Source organism: Notolepis coatsorum, assembly GCF_963971535.1.
Source record: "Notolepis coatsorum genome assembly, chromosome: 3".
Taxonomy (NCBI): domain Eukaryota; kingdom Metazoa; phylum Chordata; class Actinopteri; order Aulopiformes; family Paralepididae; genus Notolepis; species Notolepis coatsorum.
Genome location: NC_140167.1, coordinates 180,706,397 through 180,731,266, shown reverse-complemented (window position 1 = coordinate 180,731,266; position 24,870 = coordinate 180,706,397). Strand labels below are relative to the sequence as shown.

The following is a 24,870-nucleotide window of genomic DNA, read 5'->3' as shown; positions in this document are numbered from 1 at the left end:
AACCGCAGCTGGCCCACCCAGCCCTGTAGCCCCAAGCAGCCCTGGCCAGCCGTACAGACACACGAGGAGAGTTTAGGAGGAAAACCAATAGTTTGTTTAGTGCATAGTGGGGATGTTTGTCTCCCGAACCAAGATTTAGTGCTCAAGCAAAGACCCTGGAGCGGTATTCAGACAAAGGCCCTATCACCCTTAGCAAGGCACTCTCACCATTAGCAAAGACCCTCTCACCATTAGCAAAAGAAACGCAGACACCCCCAGTTCTCACCTCCTCTGCTCGAAACGCTGCATGCCCTCACTCCCTCCTAGTTAAAAGCATTGGAGTGGAGTCAGCACAGGCTTTGCCCCGACAACAGGGAAATGAGAGAGGAGTTATGGTAATTTCCAGGGTGGGGAAAGAGCTCCAAGAATTGAGATTCTATCTTCTGAGATTCATTTTTTTTTTTTTCAGTTTTCAAAGTCTGGTTCTAACTTTCTCATGACCATAGCACTATAAAATCCTTCCTACAGATCGCCGAGATTAGCTCAGCAGAAAGACTCTGTACAGCAGAAATACTCACAATATAGAAACTTTTGTTTGACACGATGAATTGAAAATCTATTTGAAATAGAATAAAAATTAAAGATCGGATTGAATTGTGAGATTCTCAAAAAGAAACCCGATATCCTCTGATATATCCACAGTGCTTTTAAGTGCAGCGTTTGAACAGAGAAAAGACTCCCTATAGGAGCAGAACACAGGGGTTTGTAGAACGGACTCTTGTTACCTGTGCCGTCAGTCAGACACTCACTGACAGGCTCATGCTGCGGCGGCTGCTGCTCTCCTGCCACTGCCCACTCATCTAAACACATACAGCAAACCTGTGGTCATGTGGAGCTCAATTGTACAGCGGTCCTGGCCTGTGTGTGTGTGTGTGTGTGTGTGTGTGTGTGTGTGTGTGTGTGTGTGTGTGTGTGTGTGTGTGTGTGTGTGTGTGTGTGTGTGTGTGTGTGTGTGTGTGTGTGTGTGTGTGTGTGTGTGTGTGTGTGTGTGTGTGTGTGTGTGTGTGTGTGTGTGTGTGTGTGTGTGTGTGTGTGTGTGTGTGAGTGTGTGTGTGCGTGCGTGCGTGTGTATTGTGTACCCAGCGTGAGGCCGAAACGTATGCCATGTGGAACAAACGACTCACAGCAGGGCATTGGGAGAAGTGACACGCGCTCCAACCAAACCAAACCACATGAAAAAGGAAACATAGGCCTGTCTGGTGCTGTAAAGGAGATCTTCCATCAGGGATTTAGTCCAGAGTGGAACCCCGGAGCTTCACATTGACATTGACGTTTAGTCATTTAGCTGATGCTTTGTGGTATGTCGGGGGAGGATAAGTCTGTGGCTAAACATGCTCTGCATTGCGGTCAGCTCATCAAACAGTGTTGAAACTTGGGTGCTACAGTCTTTAGTGCATTGTAGCAAAGACATATTAGCATAGTAGGTAGTAATATAGGCAAGGACGATTATTTAGTAGCAAAGTGTGTAAAAGACAAGGTTATTTATTTTATTTTATTTAAATAAAAAATATATATATATTATTTACAGATATTGATTGAGGAAGTGTGTTTTTATTCGACAGCGGTGGTGGGGAAGTTTGTTCCACCATTGTGGAGCGAGTGTCATGGTTTTTGCTTTATTTTTCCTTTCTGTGAGGGATAGCTGTCAACCACTGGCCTCTGTGGTTGATTGCCTCATGGGTCGGCAGGTGTGTGGGCTTGATTGCACCTGATTCAGTGCAGCTGTGCCTATGGCAAAGCTGAGTTTATTTAAGTTTGGATCTCACAGTGTCAACTGCTTTTTCATTTCCTTGTGTTGGCTATCCTTTTGGTCAGGCTTATTATATTGAAGTGTAGTGCTGTTCTCAGCCCTATTCAGCATTTAGCCTTCTTTGTAGCCATTCTTGTTTTGGGGCTACTGGCTTATGTTACACTTTATTTTATAGAGGCTGAGCCCTTTATGGTAGTGTTTCTAGCGTTATTTTGGAACTGTCCTTTGCCTACTGTACTACGGCACATAAACTCCCTTGGTGGAGGTTTATTGTTTTATGTTTTCAATATAAACTCTGTTTTTAGGAGTTGCCTTTGTGGCTTATTTATTTTTCTACAATACCTTTTTATTGAGTGTCGTCCTGTTTTTTGGACTTTACTTATTTTCTTAAATACTCACTTTGAGGCTTCCACCTGTAAAGGTTGTTTTTTTGTTGTTTATTTTTCCCCTTCTCCTTAACACATTGGACGCCAGACCCGAGATAAATTGGGTTAACTCGTCATCGCTTGAGCGCCAAACCCGAGAAAAGTCGGGTTTTGGTCGTTATTTCTTTTATTCGCTATTTCCATTCATAATCCATGGAGGGAGCCTGCTATTATCATTGGGAATGGGTCTGAGATCGCAAACGTCCAATACCGCCGCGTAACGCCTTGCGGCCGGTATTGCACATCCTTGGAATCTCTCTGGCTCAGCCTGTACGTCGATCTAAAAAGTCCGGTCCAGGTTTTCCTAGTCGGGCAGTAGTAACGTTTATAACACATGGATTGGGGAGAATCAAGCACCATCGATTCATGTACTTTGGTGGATTATGTTGGCAACACGATCGACATCAATACTTGGAATGGCGATCAGATAATTGGAATATTCTTTTTGCAGTACATCCTAGTCAAGGTAAGTGCTATATGGTATCAATCTTGCGTTGATCCGAGCATGCCTTCGTTGTGATCCTGTAGTGTTATGTAACGTTACTCCACAACGTATGCCGTTGGTGGCAATCGAAGCATAGAAACCCCCCACCCTTTCATGCATGCATGATGAAACATAATACCGATAATATAGTGTTGATTTCAGATTGTTGATCCAAGCGAGGAATGGCACGGCTTCTAGTGACATGCACTAAACGCTGCTTAGCTGCGTTTCCTGGGATTACACAGAATTACTCTAAAACTATACTCATATTCACCACGGTATAAAACGGGAATGTATGGATGTGTATGGATGAGAAAATTATCTGTTTTTTGCATCTTGACCGGAAGAAACTCAATGACAATCGACTATATTATTAGATCCATAGCTATAATATTTAATATAGTTTTAGCACTGCAAACACCGGCATGTATCCCCATTCATTAAAGCGCTCGCACACACGATCATACGCAGTGGTGCAGTGCTGGGCAACCGCGGTCAAACGCCGTTTGGGCTTCGAAGTGCGCGCATCCTATTATTATGCAAAGTCTAGGTGATAAGTGCCTAGACTTTGCATAATAATAGGATACCGTTTGGCCTCCGCCCATATTACGACTGCACCCCTGATCATACGGCCCACAGTGACCTCTGGCGCTGAATGTGTTAATGTCTGCGCAAGCAGTTTAGTGGTTTAGTGGTTTAGCCTTGAATCCGTGTGCTCCAGCGTTCTACTTTGGATTTATTTTCATAAGGATCATCTTATCTTATATTGCACATCCTTCTTCACACAGAGCCAGGTCCATCATCAGTTACACTGACAGCATCGGAGCACACACCCACTTTTACAATTAAGAGCATACAGGTATTCATACCGCGCATGTTAACAACACCCCAGGCCGTTTCAATGTCGTCTGTGTTTTAATAGCCGCGCGACCTTGCTTTAATTGCTTCATTTATTTCCATTTACCTCAATTTGAATTGTGTGATTGTACTGCGGAGTCAAAGGGAACACTGCGCCTCCGTGGCATTCTGCTCTAATAGACCTTCCTTCTGTCCTCCATTACCGCAGGACTCTTTAATCAAACCAACTGCGACAGGAGAACGAGATAGTCCTCTGACTGACAGCCCGTCTTTGTCTAAGTACGCACGCGATCTGGCTTTGGAAGAACCCCAATGACCAATGTGATGCCCTGTCAATAAATGAATAGGCTAGGAGATGAATGGGGCCGGTCAGGTCGTTAGCACAGTGGACAGATGATCCATGAGGGCCTAACAGGAAGTGTTAGCCCACGTCAGACGAGAAAACATTAACCTGATGAAGCCTGATGATTAGCATCTGGTCAATGGGGGAGGGGGGGAAGACAGGAAGCCATTTACTTTCTTTTGTCTGTAATTACCATAGAGTAACCGTTGCCGTCACTGTGACTGACGGGTGGCTTAATGCGAGAGGAAAGACAGCATGGGGAAAAGACTTCTAATTCTAATTCTGTTATTCCCATGGCCTAAGACAGTTCAATCAATATCTGTGGACATGAACTACTCCTTCTCCCAAAGCCAGAAACCAGAGGAGCAAGTTGACAGTGAACGGGAGACTGATTCTGTGAAGCCACAGAACATTTGTTTTCTTTTGTTTATCCTGAGTGTAAACTACTGATGAGCCGGTCCCAGTCAACCAGCAGCCGGTCGGACCCTTTAGCTCAGCCGGTTCATTCGGCTGCCTGTGGACCATATGGTCCCGCGTTCAAATCTATTTACATGAGCTTTATCCTATAGTTTCCTGAAAGGCGCTATATACATTTAAGAAATTATTATTATTATTAGTAGTAGTTCTCTCAATTCTGAAACTGAAAATGTACTTGTAGGGGGCGACAGTGGCTCAGGAGGTAATCGGAAAGGTTCCCAGTTCGATTCCGGCTCCTCCCAAAGTGTCCATGAGCAAGAAACTTTTTTTTTTTTTGATCCACTTTTTCTCCCATTTTTCTATATTTTTCTCCCATCCCAATTTCGTATCATCCAATTCAACCCTCCCCTGTCACGAACGCTGTTTCTTGCCTCCCACAAGCCGGCTGCAATGTGGACTAAGTCATACATAGCACAAGTCCCCTCCGGTACTTGAGGTAACAGCAGTCGCATCTTTTCACCTGCGCAGCTCGACCTCTCAGTGTCGAGGAGTAACGCGTGGGAGGCTCACGCTGCCCCCGACACTTCCTGATTCTACTGCGCAGGCGCACCAACCGACTTGTAGGAGTCGCTTGTTCACAACGTTCGATCCCCACCCTTCAGTTTTTCCCTCCCCGTAATACGGCCAATGTGTATTACTGCGGACGACCAGCCAAACTGAAAAACAATGTGGAGAGCTGGATTCGAACACGCGAATCCTAGCGTCTCCACACTGGTGGCGAGTGCCTTAGACCACTACACCACCTAGCCGCCCTCCATGAGCAAGAAACTTAACCCCAAACTGTTCCCGGTGAGCAGGTTGGCACCTTGCATGGTCGCCTCCGCTGTGAGTGAATGGGTGAATGTGAGGCATCAGTTGTAAAGCACTTTGGATAAAAGCGCTATAATAAATACAGTCCATTTACCATTTACCTATGAACTCAGAGCATTCCCCTGGTCGCTCCCAGTGTCACCTACTGTATACAATCTTCCCCAATTCATTGTCTATGAAGCAGCTTCAGACTTTATACTTGATGACATCACAAGTTTGAGTTTTAGCACTCTAGCTTTTGGATTTGGGAGAGAGTTGCTCATTTTCACTGATATTTCTGTACGGTTTTAGACCAGAGGAATAACATGTAGGAATTCTGAAATTGGGCGTAGTTTCCCTTTAAGGGAAAACAACCATTTTATTCTGCAATCAATCCTTTGGACAACTCAGTTACACAAGGGTTGGTGCGCACACACACACACACACACACACACACACACACACACACACACACACACACACACACACACACACACACACACACACACACACACACACACACACACACACACACACACACACACACACACACACACACACACACACACACACACACACACACACACACACACACACACACACACACACACACACACACACACACACACACACACACACACACACACACACACACACACACACACACACACACACACACACACACAATGAATATTTTCCCAGGCCTTGTTTGTCTTTCCAGGAAGAGATATAAAGAATAGATTAGAAATCCTATTATATGAAACCAAAAGGTTGGCTGATATCATACCCAGACTGCAATCAGAGCTTCACTGAACCGTATTATGATTTCCGACGCTGGAACTTTGTTCCCTGGATTAGCAGGCAGATCTCTCATAAATATTTCAGCATCCTTGTAGGAGTAGATTGTGAGCGGAGGGGGGACCTCGTTATACGTCTCATATCTCATCGCCACGCGCTAGGAGACCATGGGGGATGCTATCCAAAAAAAACACACGTTTTCAATTCAATGATTGTTTCCACTTCATTACTGGTGCTTTTCCACTGCAGAGACTTCCCCCAGGAACTAGGAACCTTTCGTGTTTCCACAGCAGACACTTCCCCCAGGAACTAGGAACCTTTTGTGTTGCCACCGCAGACACTTCCCCCAGGAACTAGGAACCGTTTGAGGAACTCAGTGTGTTTCCACCAACAGGGAGCAGGGTCTAAATTAATTAATAATTTTACCCTCCCCCTCCCAGAAAATCTCCTTGCTTTGTAAATGGTAAAATGGTAAATGGACTGCATTTATATAACAGCTTTTATCCAAATGCTTTACAACTTATGCCTCACGTTCACCCGTTCATTCACCGTGGAGGCAACCATGCAAGGTGCCAACCCGCTCATCAGGAGCAGTAAGGGTTCAGTGTCTTGCTCAAGGTAGGGCTGACCTCGACTAGTCGAATAGTCGAATAGTCGACTAATCGATCAAAAGGAGCCGTAGTCGACTGCCAACCTCGGGCACAGAAAGAGGATTTCACCCGTCTAATGAACACACTAGACAAATATCAAGATGTATCCATCAGTGGACCAATTGCATGCTTTCGCAGAGAACAAGAAGCCTTCAGTCGACTCCTTCAGACATTAATCACCCCACAGCCTAAATGGAGTGATTCCAATTATTATTATTCTTTTTTAAATATTTATATATATTTTCTTTGCATTTTGGGGGTTGGTCGACTCGGAATTTTGGCCAATCAAAGTCGACTATACAAATCCTTAGTCGGGGACAGGCCTAGCTCAAGGACACTTGGGCACATTGCCGGGAGGAGCCGGAATCAAACCGCGAACCTTCTGATTACCAGGCGACCAGCTCTGCCTCCTGAGCCACCGTCACCCCTGCTCAGGAGTAGGTACTTTCCAAAGGTATAGGAACTATGAGGGTGGGGCTTGAAGCTCTGATTGGTTGAGTACTCACATCATTTTATTTCAAGTGCCATTTAAAAAGATTTGCAAACCAGTTAATTTTTTGTTAATTTGTTATACCTATTACCTATGCATTAAAAATTCCCCCAGCGAATCTCTTAGCTACATCACTATTGTCAGAACAGTCTTATATTTGTAGGTTAAGTATTTGCTATTGCCTATTACTAGGCCATCGTAATATTATCAACCAGGAAATGCACACATCAAAACTAACATTAGTTCAATGCGTGAAACTCGTATTGATAAAAGTGATCTATGCATGAAATGCATGAATCTCTTAGCAACAGCATTGTATAAGTATATTAAAATTATATAAGACTAACACTTGGCGTCACTTAAATTTCATAACAGATTGAAAATGAATCAAATGCAAGCCTAGTCCTCGAGATGAAAAGAGACAATAATAAAAAAAAAGATTGTATAGGATTGTTACTGTATATAATTGATATTGACACTTGCCCAGTAGAGCAGGAAAAAAATCACAGCTTCTACCCTTTAAACTTAGGACATGGATAAGATAGGAGAAGACTAACACTCGGGTCATTGCGCTCTTGTTCATTTCATAGCGTATCGGAAATCAAATGCAAGCCTATTCCTCAAGATGAAAAGATGAAAGACAAAAATGTTAAAATAATTTAACAACAACCACATGGCAACGATGACAGACAAGCGATGACAGAGTTTGGAACCCAACACGGGTGCAGAGAGAGAGAGTCATCTGCACTCCAAACAATGGACAAAGCCACGTTGGGAAATACTACGAATCATCAGGATTTGAGTTGCCAGTGCATTGGGTGCTCTGCTGTACATTCTGGTGCACAATGTGAGGACCAGTATGTGGCAGAGGAGTCCTGCTGTACATTCTGGTGCACAATGCGAGGACCAGTATGTGGCAGAGGAGTCCTGCTGTACATTCTGGGGCACAATGTGAGGACCAGTATGTGGCAGAGGAGTCCTGCTGTACATTCTGGTGCACAATGCGAGGACCAGTATGTGGCAGAGGAGTCCTGCTGTACATTCTGGTGCACAATGTGAGGACCAGTATGTGGCAGAGGAGTCCGCAGGGAACACTGGTCTGTTGATTTATCCGTGATCCGGGTCTTTTGTGTTCTAGCATAGTCAACTATTATTATTTTTTTTGATCCACTTTTTCTCCTTATTTTCTATTTTTCTCCCATCCCAATTTTGTATTATCCAATTCTTCCCTCCCCTGTCTTGAACGTTGCTAGACTATGCCTCCCACTGGTCGGCTGTAGTGAGGATAGAAGCCTTGCGTCACGTGTCCCCTCCGGTACACGAGGAGGCAGCCTGTCGCATCTTTTCACCAGACAGCTCGAACTCTCAGTGGCGAGGAGTAACGCGTGGGAGGCTCACGCTGCCCCCGATACTTCCTGTTTCCGCCGCACCGGCGTCACCCAACCGACCTGTAGGAGTCGCTGTCCACAAAATCCAATCCCCACCCACCGGCTTTCCCACCCTCTAACACTGCCAATTGTGTTAGTATGACGGCCGGCCAGCCGGTAGCAATGGCGAGAGCTGGGCTCGATACCAGTGTCTCCTGCGTTAGTGGCGAGCGCCTTGCCCACTGCGCCAATCAGCCGCCCCTAACATGCCTAATCTTCACGGTGCTTAGGACCGCGGTGGAGTGAAGTCAGACAAACAATGGGCTGAACGAGACTTTTAGTTCCTTGAGAAGTAGTTCCTGGGAGTAAAGGTTCTTTCGGTGGAAACGTGGCGTATGACACTTTGTCCATGCCGTATACCACTGGTGCTGGATTATCATGCATTATTACATGGCGTTTTAACATTCGCCAAAATGCTTGATTGTGATTGGTCAATAGCGCTCGGTTGCCCCTGACAGCGGTCAATTATTTCTCGATAATTCACCTCTGTCATGGGCAACGCGCAATAATGACCGCCGTTAGGGGCAACAGAGCGCTATTGACCAATCACAATCAAGCATTTTGATCGCAGTCACGAAAGCTAAGCATTACCATTATGCACAGCTGCACTACATCAGTGCAATCAAGTCCACACACCTGCCGGCTGCCGGCGATGACAGAGGAGCCACAGTACAACTGCGTCTGCATTTGATCTCGTCTTGTCGATGGTGTAAAATGAATTAGGTATATTGTTAGTAAGTTAGCCATGTAATAAGCGGGATAATGTATAGCTATACTCTGTCATTGTCGCAAAATAATTGACCTTCACTGCGTTTAGTGTCGGTCAATTATTTTGCGACAATGACCTCGTAGCTATACATTATCCCTTACATATCAACCCAAAAGTCCTCAAACGCTGCACTTAAAAGCACCGTGGATATCAGAGGATATCAGATCCTTTTGGTCATATTTACATTCAGGCACATTACCATTAGCCATAGAAACAGGTTCAATGGTGCCCAAGAGGATATATTTTGTATGTTATATGATTTGGGAGACATTTTATAAATTATATGTTTTACTGTCCTTTATGTGCTGAAATAAAATGTGTACTCTTTAGTCAAATGTCATCTGTCTGTCTCTGATCATTTATTTTGGCTAGATGATCATGAAAGACTTGTGTTTCAGGAAATGCAGAGAACAATTGATTTACATGCACTTAATTTATGCTCCCAGCTTATATTACATTGTGTTATGGTTTGAAACCGACCCCAACAGCACGGCACAGACAGGTAGTTCAGAGTTAGCCAAACACTAGGGCGTATTTATTATAGAATAAAAAATTAGCCAAATAACAAATCAGAATTAACAAAAAGGAGAATGCTTTCGGCAGTGTTGTCTGCGGCTCTGCAGATCCTCCCGGTTTAGAGGTGGGGAATCGGCGTAGGCGCCACTACCTCTGCGGCTCTGCAGATACTCCCGGATCCAACTCGGGGAGGAAACGGAGAGAGAGAGAGAGTGGTCAATAATCAATCCAACTGTACACAGAGGCAGTGCAGTTCAGTCCTCCTTAGCTGAGTCCAGTATAAATCACAAGTGACTTGATCTTCGGTGTACCAACACACAAGTTAGCTGAGTCCAGTACAAAACAAAAACGGTATTTCTTCAGTGTTATCCTAACACACAAATTAGCTGAGTCCAGTACAAAACAAAAACGGTATTTCTTCAGTGTTATCCAAACACACAAAAAACAGATAATCCAAAAGGTTTGTTTCCAAAAACTCACCAAAGCGCAAACGCGTAAAGCGGGCAACGAGGCACAGCTCCAACGGATGATCGAGATATACACCAGCGGCAACTTCCAAAGAAGAAGTAGACGAGGCACAACAACGGGGGGGAACAGGCAATAGCAGTAGTATCCAAAACGACCCGACAACGATTGATAGAAGGCCCGAGTATATGAAGCCTCTGGAGCGGTAATTACAAACTACAACAGGTGCGTGATGGAAATGGTAATCGCTCCTGAAGCGTGTGGCGGGGAATGGGCCAATCATCACAGTACCTTGAAGAAGCGTGTGGCGGGGAATGGGCCAATCCTCACAGAATCCTCACACATTGTGTGCCTTACAATAATTGACAACCCTGCTACAGCACTGTGCATGTCTCACTCTCAACCCTCTCTAGTTAGCTGCTACAGCACTGTGCATGTCTCACTCTCAACCCTCTCTAGTTAGCTGCTACAGCACTGTGCATGTCTCACTCTCAAGCCTCTCTAGTTAGCTGCTACACCACTGTGCATGTCTCACTCTCAAACCTCTCTAGTTAGCTGCTACAGCACTGTGCATGTCTCACTCTCAAGCCTCTCTAGTTAGCTGCTACACCACTGTGCATGTCTCACTCTCAAACCTCTCTAGTTAGCTGCTACACCACTGTGCATGTCTCACTCTCAAACCTCTCTAGTTAGCTTCTACAGCACTGTGCATGTCTCACTCTCAACCCTCTCTAGTTAGCTGCTACATCACTGTGCATGTCTCACTCTCAACCCTCTCTAGTTAGCTGCTACAGCACTGTGCATGTCTCACTCTCAACCCTCTCTAGTTAGCTGCTACAGCACTGTGCATGTCTCACTCTCAAACCTCTCTAGTTAGCTGCTACAGCACTGTGCATGTCTCACTCTCAAACCCCTCTAGTTAGCTGCTACACCACTGTGCATGTCTCACTCTCAAACCTCTCTAGTTAGTCTATGTCTCACTCCCCAGGCAGCTCAGCTCTAAAGCCCAGCAGCTGAGCAGAGGACCCCAGCAGCAGGGAAGGACATAACAAGAGGAGACAGCTGTGATGGTTTAACTCTGTCCAATAACTTAATTAAAGGACATGAAAGACGGGACACAGTGAAACAGATAAACTATAAACACAACAGGACACAGACAAGATGTTGTTAAGGTAAGATGTGTGTATGTATGTATGTACAGTATGTGTGTGTACGTGTGTATGTATGTGTGCATGTACAGTATGCACAGTACTGTATGTAGTGTTTGTGTGTGTGTGTGTCTGTGTGTGTGTGTATGTATGTACAGTGTGTGTATATATTTGAAATGTATTGGAAGGATAAACCCCTTGAGATATGCTATCTCGTTTTCGAGGGGGTCCTTGTATGTATGTATGTATGTATGTATGTATGTATGTATGTATGTATGTATGTATGTATGTATGTATGTATGTATGTATGTATGTATGTATGTATGTATGTATGTACAGTGTGTGTATATATGTATGTATGTGTGTATGTACAGTATGTGTACAGTGTGCGTGTATGTATGTATGTATGTATGTATGTGTGTGTGTATGTATGTACACTATGTATGTATGTATGTATGTATGTATGTATGTATGTATGTATGTATGTATGTATGTATGTATGTATGTATGTATGTATGTATGTATGTATGTATGTATGTATGTATGTACAGTGTGTGTGTGTATGTATGTATGTATGTGTATGTACAGTGTGTGTGTATGTACATTATTTTTGTACAGTGTGTGTCTGTATGTACAGTATGTATGTACAATGTGTGTGTTTATGTGTGTGTATGTACAGTATGTATGTACAGTGTGTGTGTGTGTGTGTGTGTGTAGTGTACAGTGTGTGTCTGTATGTACAGTATGTATGTACAGTGTGTGTATGTGTGTATGTACAGTATTTATGTACAGTGTGTGTCTGTATGTACATTATGTATGTACAGTGTGTGTGTGTATGTACAGTATTTATGTACAGTGTGTGTCTCTATGTACAGTATGTATGTACAGTGTGTGTATGTACAGTATTTATGTACAGTATGTGTATGTACAGTATGTAATATATGTATAGTGTGTGTCTGTGTGTGTATGTAGGGTATACATGTGTGTGGTGGTCCAGAGGTTAGTCCTACACAGGGATCTGGACATAAACAGTGTATGTATGTATAACAGGGTATGTTCCTGGTGTGTAGCTTACCGTCACAGGTGTGTGTGTTGCACAGCGCCTCCTCAGTGTGCAGCCCGATACAGATGTCTCCTCCGCTGGTCGGGGCAGGGTTGTTGCAGGAGCGGGTCCTCTGGTAGTGACCTCCACCACAGCCCACCGAACACTGGGACCAGGCCGACCAGCAGGACCAGGCACCGCTCCCTGACACACACACACACACACACACACACACACACACACACACACACACACACACACACACACACACCAATCAATTATTAATTGATGAATTATTAATTAAAATCAACAACAACAATTCTTTCAACACCTACTGACCAGTGAAAATGTCTGTCTCATTGATTGACTTATTGACTGACTGACTGACTGACTGACTGACTGACTGACTGACTGACTGACTGACTGCTTGACCGATGGCCTGACTGACTGACTGACTGACTGACTGACTGACTGACTGACTGACTGACTGACTGACTGACTGACTGACTGACTGACTGACTGACTGACTGACTGACTGACTGACTGCTTGACCGATGGCCTGATTGACTAACTGGCTGATTGACTAACTGGCTGATTGATTGACTGACTGCCTGCCTGACTGATTCACTGCCAATTGCTTAATTGACTAACTGGCTGATTGACATATATTGTAGAAAGGCAAAGTCCCTCCCCTTCCGCTAACAACCATAGGACCCTATTTTGGCGAAAGACAAATAATAATTTAGATCCCGTTTTAGTTTTGTCGATAATGACATTTGTCAATAAAGTTGACTAACAAGCAAGTTAGCTAACATCATCGATAGCTTTTGATGCTATAACGTAACGTTAGCTAGGCGACAATTATACTTTGAACATTTACAAACATCACATGTGTAATTGATGGCCCAATTCAAACAGCATCAGAGTATTTGTTTCTCGCCGTTGACTACTCTCGCTGTTGACTACGACTGACCGACTGACTTTTTGACCGATTGTCTGTCTGACTGACTGCCCAGGTTTCCCAGATGACTGTTTGAGAGGAGGTGAGTTTAAGTTGAGGCAGCAGTCCCGGCGCGCCAGGTATAGAGCTGCTCCAGTGAGCTAACATGGTGCTGTGAGTGCAGCAGGTTGTGACCACTCTTCTCCGACTAGCTCCCAGATGATACTGTATACCACCGGTCTCTCTGGCTGACTGACTGCTCTGAGACCACACAGAGGGGAGGAGAGACGGAGGGAGACAGAGACTGAGGGAGTAAATGTAAGAACGCACAATGAATACCTTCTCAAGGGCAGGGAGAGAAGATGTTCTATTCTCTCTCTCTCTCTCTCTCTCTCTCTCTCTCTCTCTCTCTCTCTCTCTCTCTGTCATTCTCTGTCTCTCTCTGTTAGGTCTCTGTCTCTCTCTGTCTCACACACACACACACACACGCACACGCACATGCACACATACACACACACACACACACACACATACAATCAAACATTCCTTTCCTACTCCCTAGTGATCTCCTTGGCCTCCATCCTTCTCTTTAATCCCATCATCAATCAGCATTTCTCACTCCCCCTCTCTGGTGTTACTGGTATGGGATTCGTTTTCCCAATAACCATCCATCTCAGAGGTAAAGAGTGTTGTTTAAACAACAAAAAGTGTGATCTTACAAAGGTTCTTAAATTTGTCCACGCATTTCTTTTCCGAAACAGCATTTAAGAGTGAGAGAGAGCGTGCACATGGGTGTTAAGTGTGATAGAGAGCGTGCACATGGGTGTTAAGTGTGATAGAGAGCGTGCACACGGGTGTTAAGTGCATCTTAACACTTTGATTACCACTGGTGAACATGGTAAAACGTGGTTAAATGCCAGCACCCACTTCAATGATAGCGTTGTGAACGCATAATCTCTGTCTTAAATTATGGCTATGTGTCTAATCTGCCCGTCGTTTATCAATGACTTGTTTGCAGTCAACATTGTCGAAACGGATTGTTTTTTAATCGGTTCATTTCCGTTTTATAGCATTTTGAAAAGCCCTAGTTTTCCAGGAAAATATAAAGATTCTGTGATAACTGGAATATTCTGGCATACACAAAAACGTTGTCATTTTTCGGCCTATTTATGAATCGTTTTCAAATAAATGCTAGATTATCGATAGTATATGTGTACTTATGCACGCTATAGAAGCGGGCTGAAATATCGATTCTCTCATTTCCTGATCAGTGCGCACACACAGACACACATACACACACACATATGGGACACGTTGATATATCTGTGAAAAAGCTCTGATTACCCCAAGACTGGTAAAATAGATTCCTTACCTCAGATCAGATGTTATCCAAAAAGATTATTCCAATTCCTGATCGCCATTCCAAATATCGACCGCGTTTATTGATTCAGCGTTGGGTACTGTAAATACATAATCCACGCGTTTTCCGGGCCGGCGATCAACTTGATCTCTTCAGTTGGCTTGACGGAAAAGTTAAATGAGGAAACTGCCCCCCCCCCCCCCCCCCCCCTCATCAGTCTAAACTAATGGGGTGCAGTTACACAGAGAGAGACGATAGGGGGTGGTCTCTTCCCAATTGAGCTCAGAGAGACTCTGCAACACTAGCGTGAGGCTCGATTGATGAAATATGAATTCAAATCGCCAATAAAAGAAAATCGTTGGTGGCATTCAAAGGTCGGCATGAACTAACGACAAAACGTGTCGCTGGCACTCAAAGTGTTAAGAGTGAGAGAGAGCATGCACACGGGTGTTAAGAGTGAGGGAGAGCATGCACGCAGGTGTTACGAGTGAGAGAGAGCGTGCACACAGGTGTTACGAGTGAGAGAGAGCGTGCACACAGGTGTTAAGTGTGAGGGGGAGCGTGCACGCAGGTGTTAAGAGTGAGGGAGAGCATGCACGCAGGTGTTACGAGTGAGAGAGAGCGTGCACACAGGTGTTACGAGTGAGAGAGAGCGTGCACACAGGTGTTACGAGTGAGAGAGAGCGTGCACACAGGTGTTAAGTGTGAGGGGGAGCGTGCACGCAGGTGTTAAGAGTGAGGGAGAGCATGCACGCAGGTGTTACGAGTGAGAGAGAGCGTGCACACAGGTGTTACGAGTGAGAGAGAGCGTGCACACAGGTGTTACGAGTGAGAGAGAGCGTGCACACAGGTGTTAAGTGTGAGGGGGAGCGTGCACGCAGGTGTTAAGAGTGAGGGAGAGCATGCACGCAGGTGTTACGAGTGAGAGAGAGCGTGCACACAGGTGTTACGAGTGAGAGAGAGCGTGCACACAGGTGTTAAGTGTGAGAGAGAGAGAGCGTGCACACGCTGCTGCCTGTCTGTACGTAGATCGTGTCAAATAAAGATATAAATAACTAAATAGAAGCGAGAGAGAGCGCTCTTGGCTCACAGTAAAGCACATTGGCTGGCCAAGGAGTACTGTGGAGTGGACTACGGGGAGGTGGACATTGCACTTCAACTCCAGCGACAGCCCACCTATTTATCTCCAGTTGCCGTGCAGTCACTCATTACTGCAACTATGCCGTACAATGTTGTTGTCTGCAAGAGCACTTATCGTGACCGAGAGGAGTGAGAAGAGGAAGAGTATGGAGACAGATCTGCAGGCATGCATCTGCTAATGGAAGTACAATAGACCTATAATAAAGATAAATTGTTTATTTTTCCCTTTGGTTTCCCTTTAGATCACCACTCAAATTGCATTCATCACCAAAGTCACCCATGTTGTGTTTAAGGAGTTATAGACGTGGGGAGTGAGGTATGGCCACCCATTGAAGACCATTATGTAGGTAAGGTATTGCAGCCAAACCATTATTGTGTAGGTTCATAATCTTTGATGGAGGTATAGATCATTCAATTTGTATGCTGTTACAACTAATAAAGGTAAATGTTTTAATCTTAATCTTTGAGAAAATGTGTTTTATATCGGAATCTTTACTTGTTTCCATTACTACTACAGTAACCATATACCTTGGCATGCCTTGCCTTGATATACTTGCTACATAATATCCTGCAAGCGAATGTTATGCTAGCAGGCAACTAGCACGCTAGCGTCACCTACGGTTTACAGTGAGTATGATCTGACTATATGTTTAACAGAAGGTTTAGGTAGCTATCCAGTTGGAAGTGCATTGACTGAGTGATGGTCGGCTATATAGCTGGATAGCTACCTAAGCTTTGTGTTAAACATACTGTTAGATCATATTCACAGTTTGTAAACCTTACGCAATGCTAGCGACCATAATGCCTGCTAGCATAAAATTAGCTTTCTAGCTCTAACAGATCGAACAAACAATAAACTAGTCCCAGGTATTATTCAGATTCCCAAGTCTCACAAGTGTTAATGTTGAATGCAAAACACGAATAAACATGAATAAATGCCCAATAAAAAAAGAAATATATATATAAATTTTTTTTTTACATTTGGCCGCCGTTGGCCATGGTATAAACGGGATAATGTTCTTCGAGCTGCACATTAACATATTTTAATAGACTCAGTGGAGACAATCTGTTCTCTCCTCCACCTTGTCCATTAAAATATGTTTATGTGCAGTTCATCGGGCATTATCCCTTACATGTTCAACACCTTTAAACAGTATTTAATTTACATTTATTTATTTATTTTTATTTATTAATTAAGTTATTTCTTCTCTCCCAAAGGCACTCCAGTTGCATCAACTTCCACTTCTATACACAGAGAGTATCCGTGGTTATCAATGAACACATAGCTTGTGATGAGTCCTGACGTGGACGGGCGCTGACAGTGGGGGAAGGTGACACAAGAAGATGAATAAGTCCTTTGTTTTGACTCGAGAGGCGAAATTAATGGCAGTGGACAGCCATTTTGGATAATCATGCTGAATTTTTACCGGTACACACGTTACAAAAACCTTTGTGAAACACACATTTTCCGTGGGACTTTGATCAACTTTGGACATGTACTACATAAGACTTCAGGCTATGGAACCATTATGTTTTCCAGCTCCTACCTCTCAGCTGGAACTTAAAAACAGGCATCTGGCAACCAGTAAAAATAAATGTGAGTACACAAAACTTTTACTTCAGTGTGTTCAAACCTCTGTTACTCTATTTCATTAGCACTCAAAGTGATTTGTCTTTAAGACACTTCAGAATGTTACCTTTCAAAAGAGACCAGACTCATGCATGTGCTATAAGTATAACGTATAATAAATCGCAAATTACTTTGGGTATGCAATCGTCAAAACAATTAAATAAACTAGCCCCATTTTTGCCCGATCCTTAATTTCAGTGCCACGGACGACATATCTCGTTTTATTAGGCCCCCCACTGAGTGCCCACAATGACAAATATAATTTTATTTGTTTATTAGCGATCTGATTTCATATTTCATCAACCGAGTCTCCCGTTGGTACAGCAGCTCCTCCAGCAGCTCAGAATGGAAAAAAGCGCCCCCTATCGTCTATCCCTGTGTAACTGCAGGTCAGTCGCTTAGATCAGAGAATCGATTTTTCAGCTCGCGTCTCTAGCGTGCATACGTACACATATACTATCGAAAATCTAGCGTTTATTTGAAAACGATTCATAAATAGGCCGAAAAATTACAACGTTTTTGTGTATTCTAGAATATTCCAGTAAACGTCTTTTATCATGGAATCTTTATATTTTCCTTGAAAACGAGGGCTTTTCAAAATGCTATAAAACGAAAATTAACCGATATAAAAACAATCCCCTTCGACAATGTTGACTGGAAAACGAGTCATTGATAAGCGACGGGCAGATTAGACACATAGCCATAATTTAAAACATAGATTAGGTGTTTTTAACGCTAACATTGAAGTGGATGGTGGGCATTCAACCGGTAAATCAAGGTTAAGCAAGGGCTCTGAAAGTGTTAAGAGGTTAAGATGCACTTAGCCTTCTACGAGTGGTAGGAAACACTTGTCAACCTACCAGCATTTCTAAGAGTGCCTTTAGCTAAGATGCTTTTTGTAAAACACCCCACATGACATGAGAAGCTTCGAGATGGATTTCATTATCATCTTTTCACGGAGATGCTTTTGGGAAAAGAGGCCCACCCAGCACTCGAAAACAGCCACGACCATACATTCCAGACAGACAGCTGGAAGCCATGGAGGCCTAGGCTAGCTCCAGTCCCGCCGGTTGGGGGAGCTGAGTAGGACCAGTGGGGGGGAGCTCCAGTAGCTCACCGCGTATCTCGCCGCTATTTCGGCGTCGGGGACAACCGTGCGCGTCACGGATCTGGGGTACACGAGTTCGACTCCCGGACTCGCCGTATTTTCTCAGAGTGTCTTTCCCCGATCTATATCCCATTCAACCTGTTTCTGTCGGCCATGCTTGACCAGAAAAAAGCGATAAACGCTAAAAAGAACCAGCTGTCTGGTCAAAGTTTTAGAGTAGGACCAGTGGGTGGTATGATAAAGACGCATCCAAATCATATTCATATGGTCTACCAAAACATTTTAAAGAAAACAAAATGGCAGCGAATCCATCAGGATAAACGATTCTTATCAGGAATTTCGAGAATTTGTCAAATATGGTTGGACAACCAGTAATCAAACATATAATAGTAAAAACAGATTAGTAAACATAGATAAGATTGGTAAAATATGTTATAAACTATATATTTCTCTAAAAAAATTCTGAAGGCAGAACTATATGTTTCTTATCATGCTTTTTTCATACATGGCAGCTTCCCTGAGTCTCAAGGTTCCCGCTAACTGAGACCTCAGCTGACCCCCCAAAGCTTTCAGGTGGGTAGCAGTGGCCAGTAATCCCAATACACTGAGGGAATTTCATTAGCACCGACCACGACCAATGATAAATCATTTATGTATGAGGTACTAGTCATAAATATTCAAGGTAAGCTCTTAAAAGAGATCCTGGCCTAATGCCAGACGTTCCGTTTCTGTATGTGTGTGTGTGTGTGTAAGTGCGTGTGTGCGTGTATGTGTGTGTGTGTGTGGATGATTGTGTCAAAGAGTTCATGCATATACAAAGAGCTTGAGTGTATGTGACCCAAAGTCCCCCGAACCTTTAGTCCGAGGAACTACTTTTCAAGGAGCTAAAAGGTTTGTTCAGCCCATACTTGTCTGCGTTTCCACCGTGGTCCAATGATTTGTGAAGATTAGGCAAATTCTGAAAATAGAGGTTGAAATAACCCCCAACGCCCCCCTTAGGTCCTGTACCCTGATCCCTTAGGTTCTGAGTTCCTCAAAAGGTTCCTAGTTCCTGGGGAAAGTTCCTGCGGTCGAAACGGGGCATACAGTGTGTCTGTGAGAGTGCATGTGTTCTTTACAAACTTGTATGACGATATGAGGCCAATTATGAAGTGAGACCAAGTGTCTGTTCAATTATTAATTAAACAGTGAACGAACTGTGAATGAAATTGGGGGCGACAGTGGATCAGGAGGTAGAGCGGCCGCCTGGTAATCGGAAGGTTCCCGGTTAGATTCCGGCTCCTCCCGGCAATGTGTCAAAGTGCCCTTGAGCAAGACACTTAACCCACTAACTGCTCAAGATGAGCAGGTTGGCACCTCGCATGGAGGCCTCCGCCGTCAGTGTGTGAATGTCTTGAGTGAATGGGTAAAATGAGTTGCATAAGTTGTAAAGCGCTTTGGATAAAAGCTGCTATATAAATGCAGTCCATTTACCATTCAAAAAAAAAGAAAGAAAGCATGATCATCGATTATTTCTCGCTAACTCCTAATCTTTAGAGACTGGTTGGTGAAATAAAGCAGGAAATAAAATATGACTGTGTGTTGTTGACTGATAGCTCATTGAGTGACAGAAGAGTGTGCCCTCGCTCCGCTCACCGGGACAGGCCTGGGCGCTGCAGTCCTGGTACTCCACCGGGGAGCCGCGGCAGGCGGCGGGGGTGCTCTTGCCCTCTGGCGAGGCGCAGGTCCTTTTGCGGGTGCGGTAGCCCTTGGCACAGCTCTGGGAGCAGGTGGACCAGGTCTCCCACGACGACCACCCGGAGCCCGCCGCCGCCGCCGCCACCCGCACCACGGGGGTCTTCAGCAGGTCCTCCACGAGGCCTGGAGGGTGGGGAGAGAGAGAGAGAGAGAGAGAGAGAGAGAGAGAGAGAGAGAGAGAGAGAGAGAGAGAGAGAGAGAGAGAGAGAGAGAGAGAGAGACATAGCAATGTCGTGGTCAATTTTACCTGTCTCAAGCCCTGCCCTCTTTTTCTTGATATTCGCAGTCACGATTGGAGGAACAAGAAAAGAGGGCGGGTCTTGAGATAGGTCAATAAAAAGGTGGGTGAACTGTACAGTCGTTGATCACCGTAATGCCACCATAACGAAGGAGAAGTCCAACAAACTCCTCTACTCCCTGTACACACATGACTGCGTAGCACAGCGGAACAACAACACCATCATCAAATTTGCTGATGACACAGTAGTGGTGGGCCTGATCTCTGCCAACGACGAAAGGGCCTACCTGGAAGAGGTAGAGAACCTGTCACAGTGGTGTCAGGAGAACTGCCTCTCCCTGAACGTCAGCAAAACAAAAGAGATGATTGTGGACTTCAGGAGGTCGGGGGTCAAGGACTACAGCCCCCTCAGCATCGACGGGGCACCGGTTGAGAGAGTGAACAGTTTCAAGTTCCTCGGAGCCCACATATCCGAGGATTTGACATGGACCACACACATTGACAGTGTTGTGAAGAAGGCACGACAACGCCTCTACTTCCTCAGGCGCCTAAGGAAGTTCCAAGTCAATCAGAAGATCCTTAGGAACTTCTACTCATGTACAATAGAGAGCATCCTGACTGGCAACATCACCTCCTGGTTTGGGAATAGCACTGCACAAGACCGTAGCAGACTACAAAGAGTGACACGTTCAGCCGAACACACAATTGGAGGGGGGCTTCCCACCCTCCAGAACATTTACAACAAGCGGTGCAAGGGGAAGGCTAAGAGAATTATTAAGGACTCGAGCCACCCGAACAACTGCCTCTTTGAACTGCTGCGGTCAGGCAAGCGATACCGGAGTCTTAAGGCGAGCACAGAAAGACTCAGAAGAAGCTTCTATCCCCAGGCCATCAGGCTGCTAAACGAACAATAAACACTATGCAACAACCATCAAATGCACACAGCACACACACCCACACGCACACACTCACTTAAACAAACAACACACTGCAGCACCCACTCTCCACACTTTAGATCACACAAACACACTTTATATTTATTGATAAAGGATTTGCACTACAACTCGTACACCTACTGTAAATTGTACCTAAATTGCACCTCATCCTATTTCTGCCTTGCACTATATAGTATTGTATATTAGTACACTACACAGTATTGTATATTATATGGTAACTCTACTCTGGTTACGTCTACTCTGCATCGAACATTGTACATATGTCTATACTGAACACTGTGACCTCATTTTTTTACTTCTAATTTACATGCTATACTATGTTATTTTATTTCATACTTATCTTGTCTTGCACAGTCTCTGGAGCGTAACAGTAAGAAGCATTTTGTATAAAAGTATTCTGTACTTCTGTATGACAACTATTAAAGAAACTTGAAGAAACTTGAATGTAAGCAAAGAATAATAAATAAAGAAACTTGTATTATTTTGAGAATAGTAGGCTAATCGTTATTTTCTTAAAAAAATTTAATATATATATAGTTTCATCAGCTCGATTCTTCTATTTATAAGGTATGCTATCATCTATGTTATAAAAATTTCTATCAGTTAAAAAGAGATGGGTGAACAAAATGTTTGCGGATAATAAACACGTAGATGAGCTTTACCGTATTTCAGATGCCCCTGAATCTGTTTTAGCAATACGGCAGAGGTATAAAGAAGATATATAATAATATATTCATTCTTCCTTGTGCTCTCAAGCCTGCACTCTTGCTCTCTCTCTCTCTCTCTCTCTCTCTCTCTCTCTCTCTCTCTCTCTCTCTCTCTCTCTCTCTCTCTCTCTCTCTCTCTCTGTCTCTCTGTCTCTCTCCCCTTCTCCCTCTCCTCATACACACCCTCCGACCCATTTGCCTCCCAGTAGTGTTCCATCAGAATGGGCTGTAGCCCCTAGGTAGCTGACAAAGGGTGACAGGTAATCGATTGAGGAGCGGAGGGCCATGGAGAAGCCACTAGAGGGTCCTTGGACTGTGACACCCTCTCTCTCTCTCTCTCTCTCTCTCTCTCTCTCTCTCTCTCTCTCTCTCTCTCTCTCTCTCTCTCTCTCTCTCTCTCTCTCTCTCTCTCTCTCTCTCTCTCTTCTCTCTCACATACACCCTCTCACACATACACCCTCTCTCACATGCACACACACACACACACACACACACACACACACACACACACACACACACACACACACACACACACACACACACACACACACACACACACACACACACACACACACACACACACACACACACACACACACACACACACACACACACACACACACACACACACACACACACACACACACAGAGTAGGGAGCCTCCTTGGGGTTTGTAGTGTACTAGAGAGGGAGCTGAACCGTGACCCTGTCACTAAGGGGAAGCTAACAAGACTACCAGAAGGGCCCTTTCAACATGTGGCTGTCCTGCTGCTCTCAGAACACAGTGCTGTGGGCGATCTGTTCGCATGCTGCCACCTTCTATCTGTGTCGACACAGGTGTTAGCATGTGTGCACGCATACAAAATGCTAATATTTGGTCGAGCGGCTGGTAAATATTAATCATATTTTTGTTCCGAATCCACGGCGGATTTGAAATTCAATTCCCGGAGCGTGTGCTGTGTTTTCAATAGCCTTTTCAATGAAAGCTCACAAACACCCTATTGTTATGTCTTCTCATTCGCTCGGGACTTGCAAAATTCCATGTGTGTTCAGTTGTAATATTGAATATAGCGGACTCCTCGCCTGGGCAGATCCGCGTTGAAACAATCGTGATCTCTTAGCGCCGCGCGGCTCAACCCGTCCACTTACTGTCTGTCTCGCAGACGGCCGTGCCGTCGTTGGGGCAGAAGCGCGTCTCCACCTTCCTCCGGCCGATCTGCAGGTCGTGGGGGTCGGCCAGGTGGGCGCGGCACATGTAGCGCATCCTCTGCTCCTGGCGGGCCCCGCCCTGCGTCACGTTGACGGGCATCCAGGGGGTCCACGGGGTGTTCCTCTTCACCTCCGTACACGCCTCCAGGTTACAGGCCTTGTACTCCTGCCAGGACAGACAGAGCGGGACAGGGGGGGCGTTTTCATCAAGGAAACTATTAAGGAAGGAAGGGTCATGACATCACAATACCAGCGTTCTATGCTCTGCTCTGTGCCAGACTTTGGTGTCAGTTCTATTGAAGCCTGTCTTAAAATTCCAAATATACCAGCTATCTGAGGAAAATATACATATATAATATATCAAACGTTAGCTAGTTAACAAAGCAGCAAATTGCAGACGATTCTGACATCGGAGGCGATAACCTGTATGGTCGTTTATGACAACCTGTTGTGTCATAAACAAGGAGATGGTGATCCCATTCAACTCAATGTCGGCCGAACTGAACGTGTTCACACTTCATGTGCTACACAGTGACCCTTCCTTCTTTTATAGCTCCCTTGGTTTTCTTTCAATCGTGGTTTTCTTTCAACCCCCTCCTAATAGACAGTCTCCTCCCCACTGCATGTATATATTCTCTCCCCGCCGTATATGTATATTTCTCTCCGACCCACCCACCCCCTCCTAATGTACAGTCCCCTCCCCATCATATGTATATACTCTGTCAGGATCTATGAGTAACAGTACTGTATATTTGAATACTGTATATGTCACAAATGTATCAGTACTAAATACCTATATGTCCCTATGCCATAAATGTCATGTATGTTGAGTATGTCATAAATGTCAATATGAAATGAAAATGGGGTACCCTGATGTAAACAAGACAAACGTCTTTCTCTGGTCTGCATCCCCTTAACAATTGTGTGTATTGAGCCGTACTGTATTGTACCCATTCTGCAATCTGTTAAATAAAGTTTTCATTCATTCATTCAATGGGTTCGATACGGAAGCTTCCAGGGCTCTGAAACCGACCTGTTTTGCACACGAAAGCAGGGGATGTTAAGGGTTTCTTCTTAAATTTCCGTTGGCATTTACACACACTCCGTTTTCCTAATCAAGAGGATGTACTGCGCCTGCAGCCACAACCTTGGTATTTAAAGATCCATGCAAACTCCTCTGGTGATCCGCTGTGTGTTGTGAGATACGGTGTAAGTGTAACGGAGGTACCGCGAGTCTATCCACAGTCACGATGGACTTCAAGTGTTGTGAAGTGACTGTGGACGGTAGCGAAGTTTGAGGTGACGTTGTCACAACCGTTACATATATATATATATATATATACAGCAAACTCGGCTCTTCTCAACAGGATCATAGA

At 44.6% G+C, this 24,870-nt stretch overlaps 1 protein-coding gene across 1 annotated transcript in view; it reads right to left on the bottom strand.

Moving 5' to 3' along the window:
• The window catches only part of LOC311226085 (semaphorin-5B-like), a gene marked incomplete at both ends in the record, with an annotated part of 108,988 nt that overhangs the window by 3,530 nt on the left and 80,588 nt on the right, over positions 1 to 24,870 (bottom strand). Inside the window, 4 exons of the mRNA XM_084311461.1 lie at positions 706 to 839; positions 12,504 to 12,674; positions 20,284 to 20,508; positions 23,435 to 23,660. Coding sequence (XP_084167587.1) covers positions 706 to 839; positions 12,504 to 12,674; positions 20,284 to 20,508; positions 23,435 to 23,660 — 756 coding nt within the window. The remainder of the gene's footprint in view (positions 1 to 705; positions 840 to 12,503; positions 12,675 to 20,283; positions 20,509 to 23,434; positions 23,661 to 24,870) is intronic.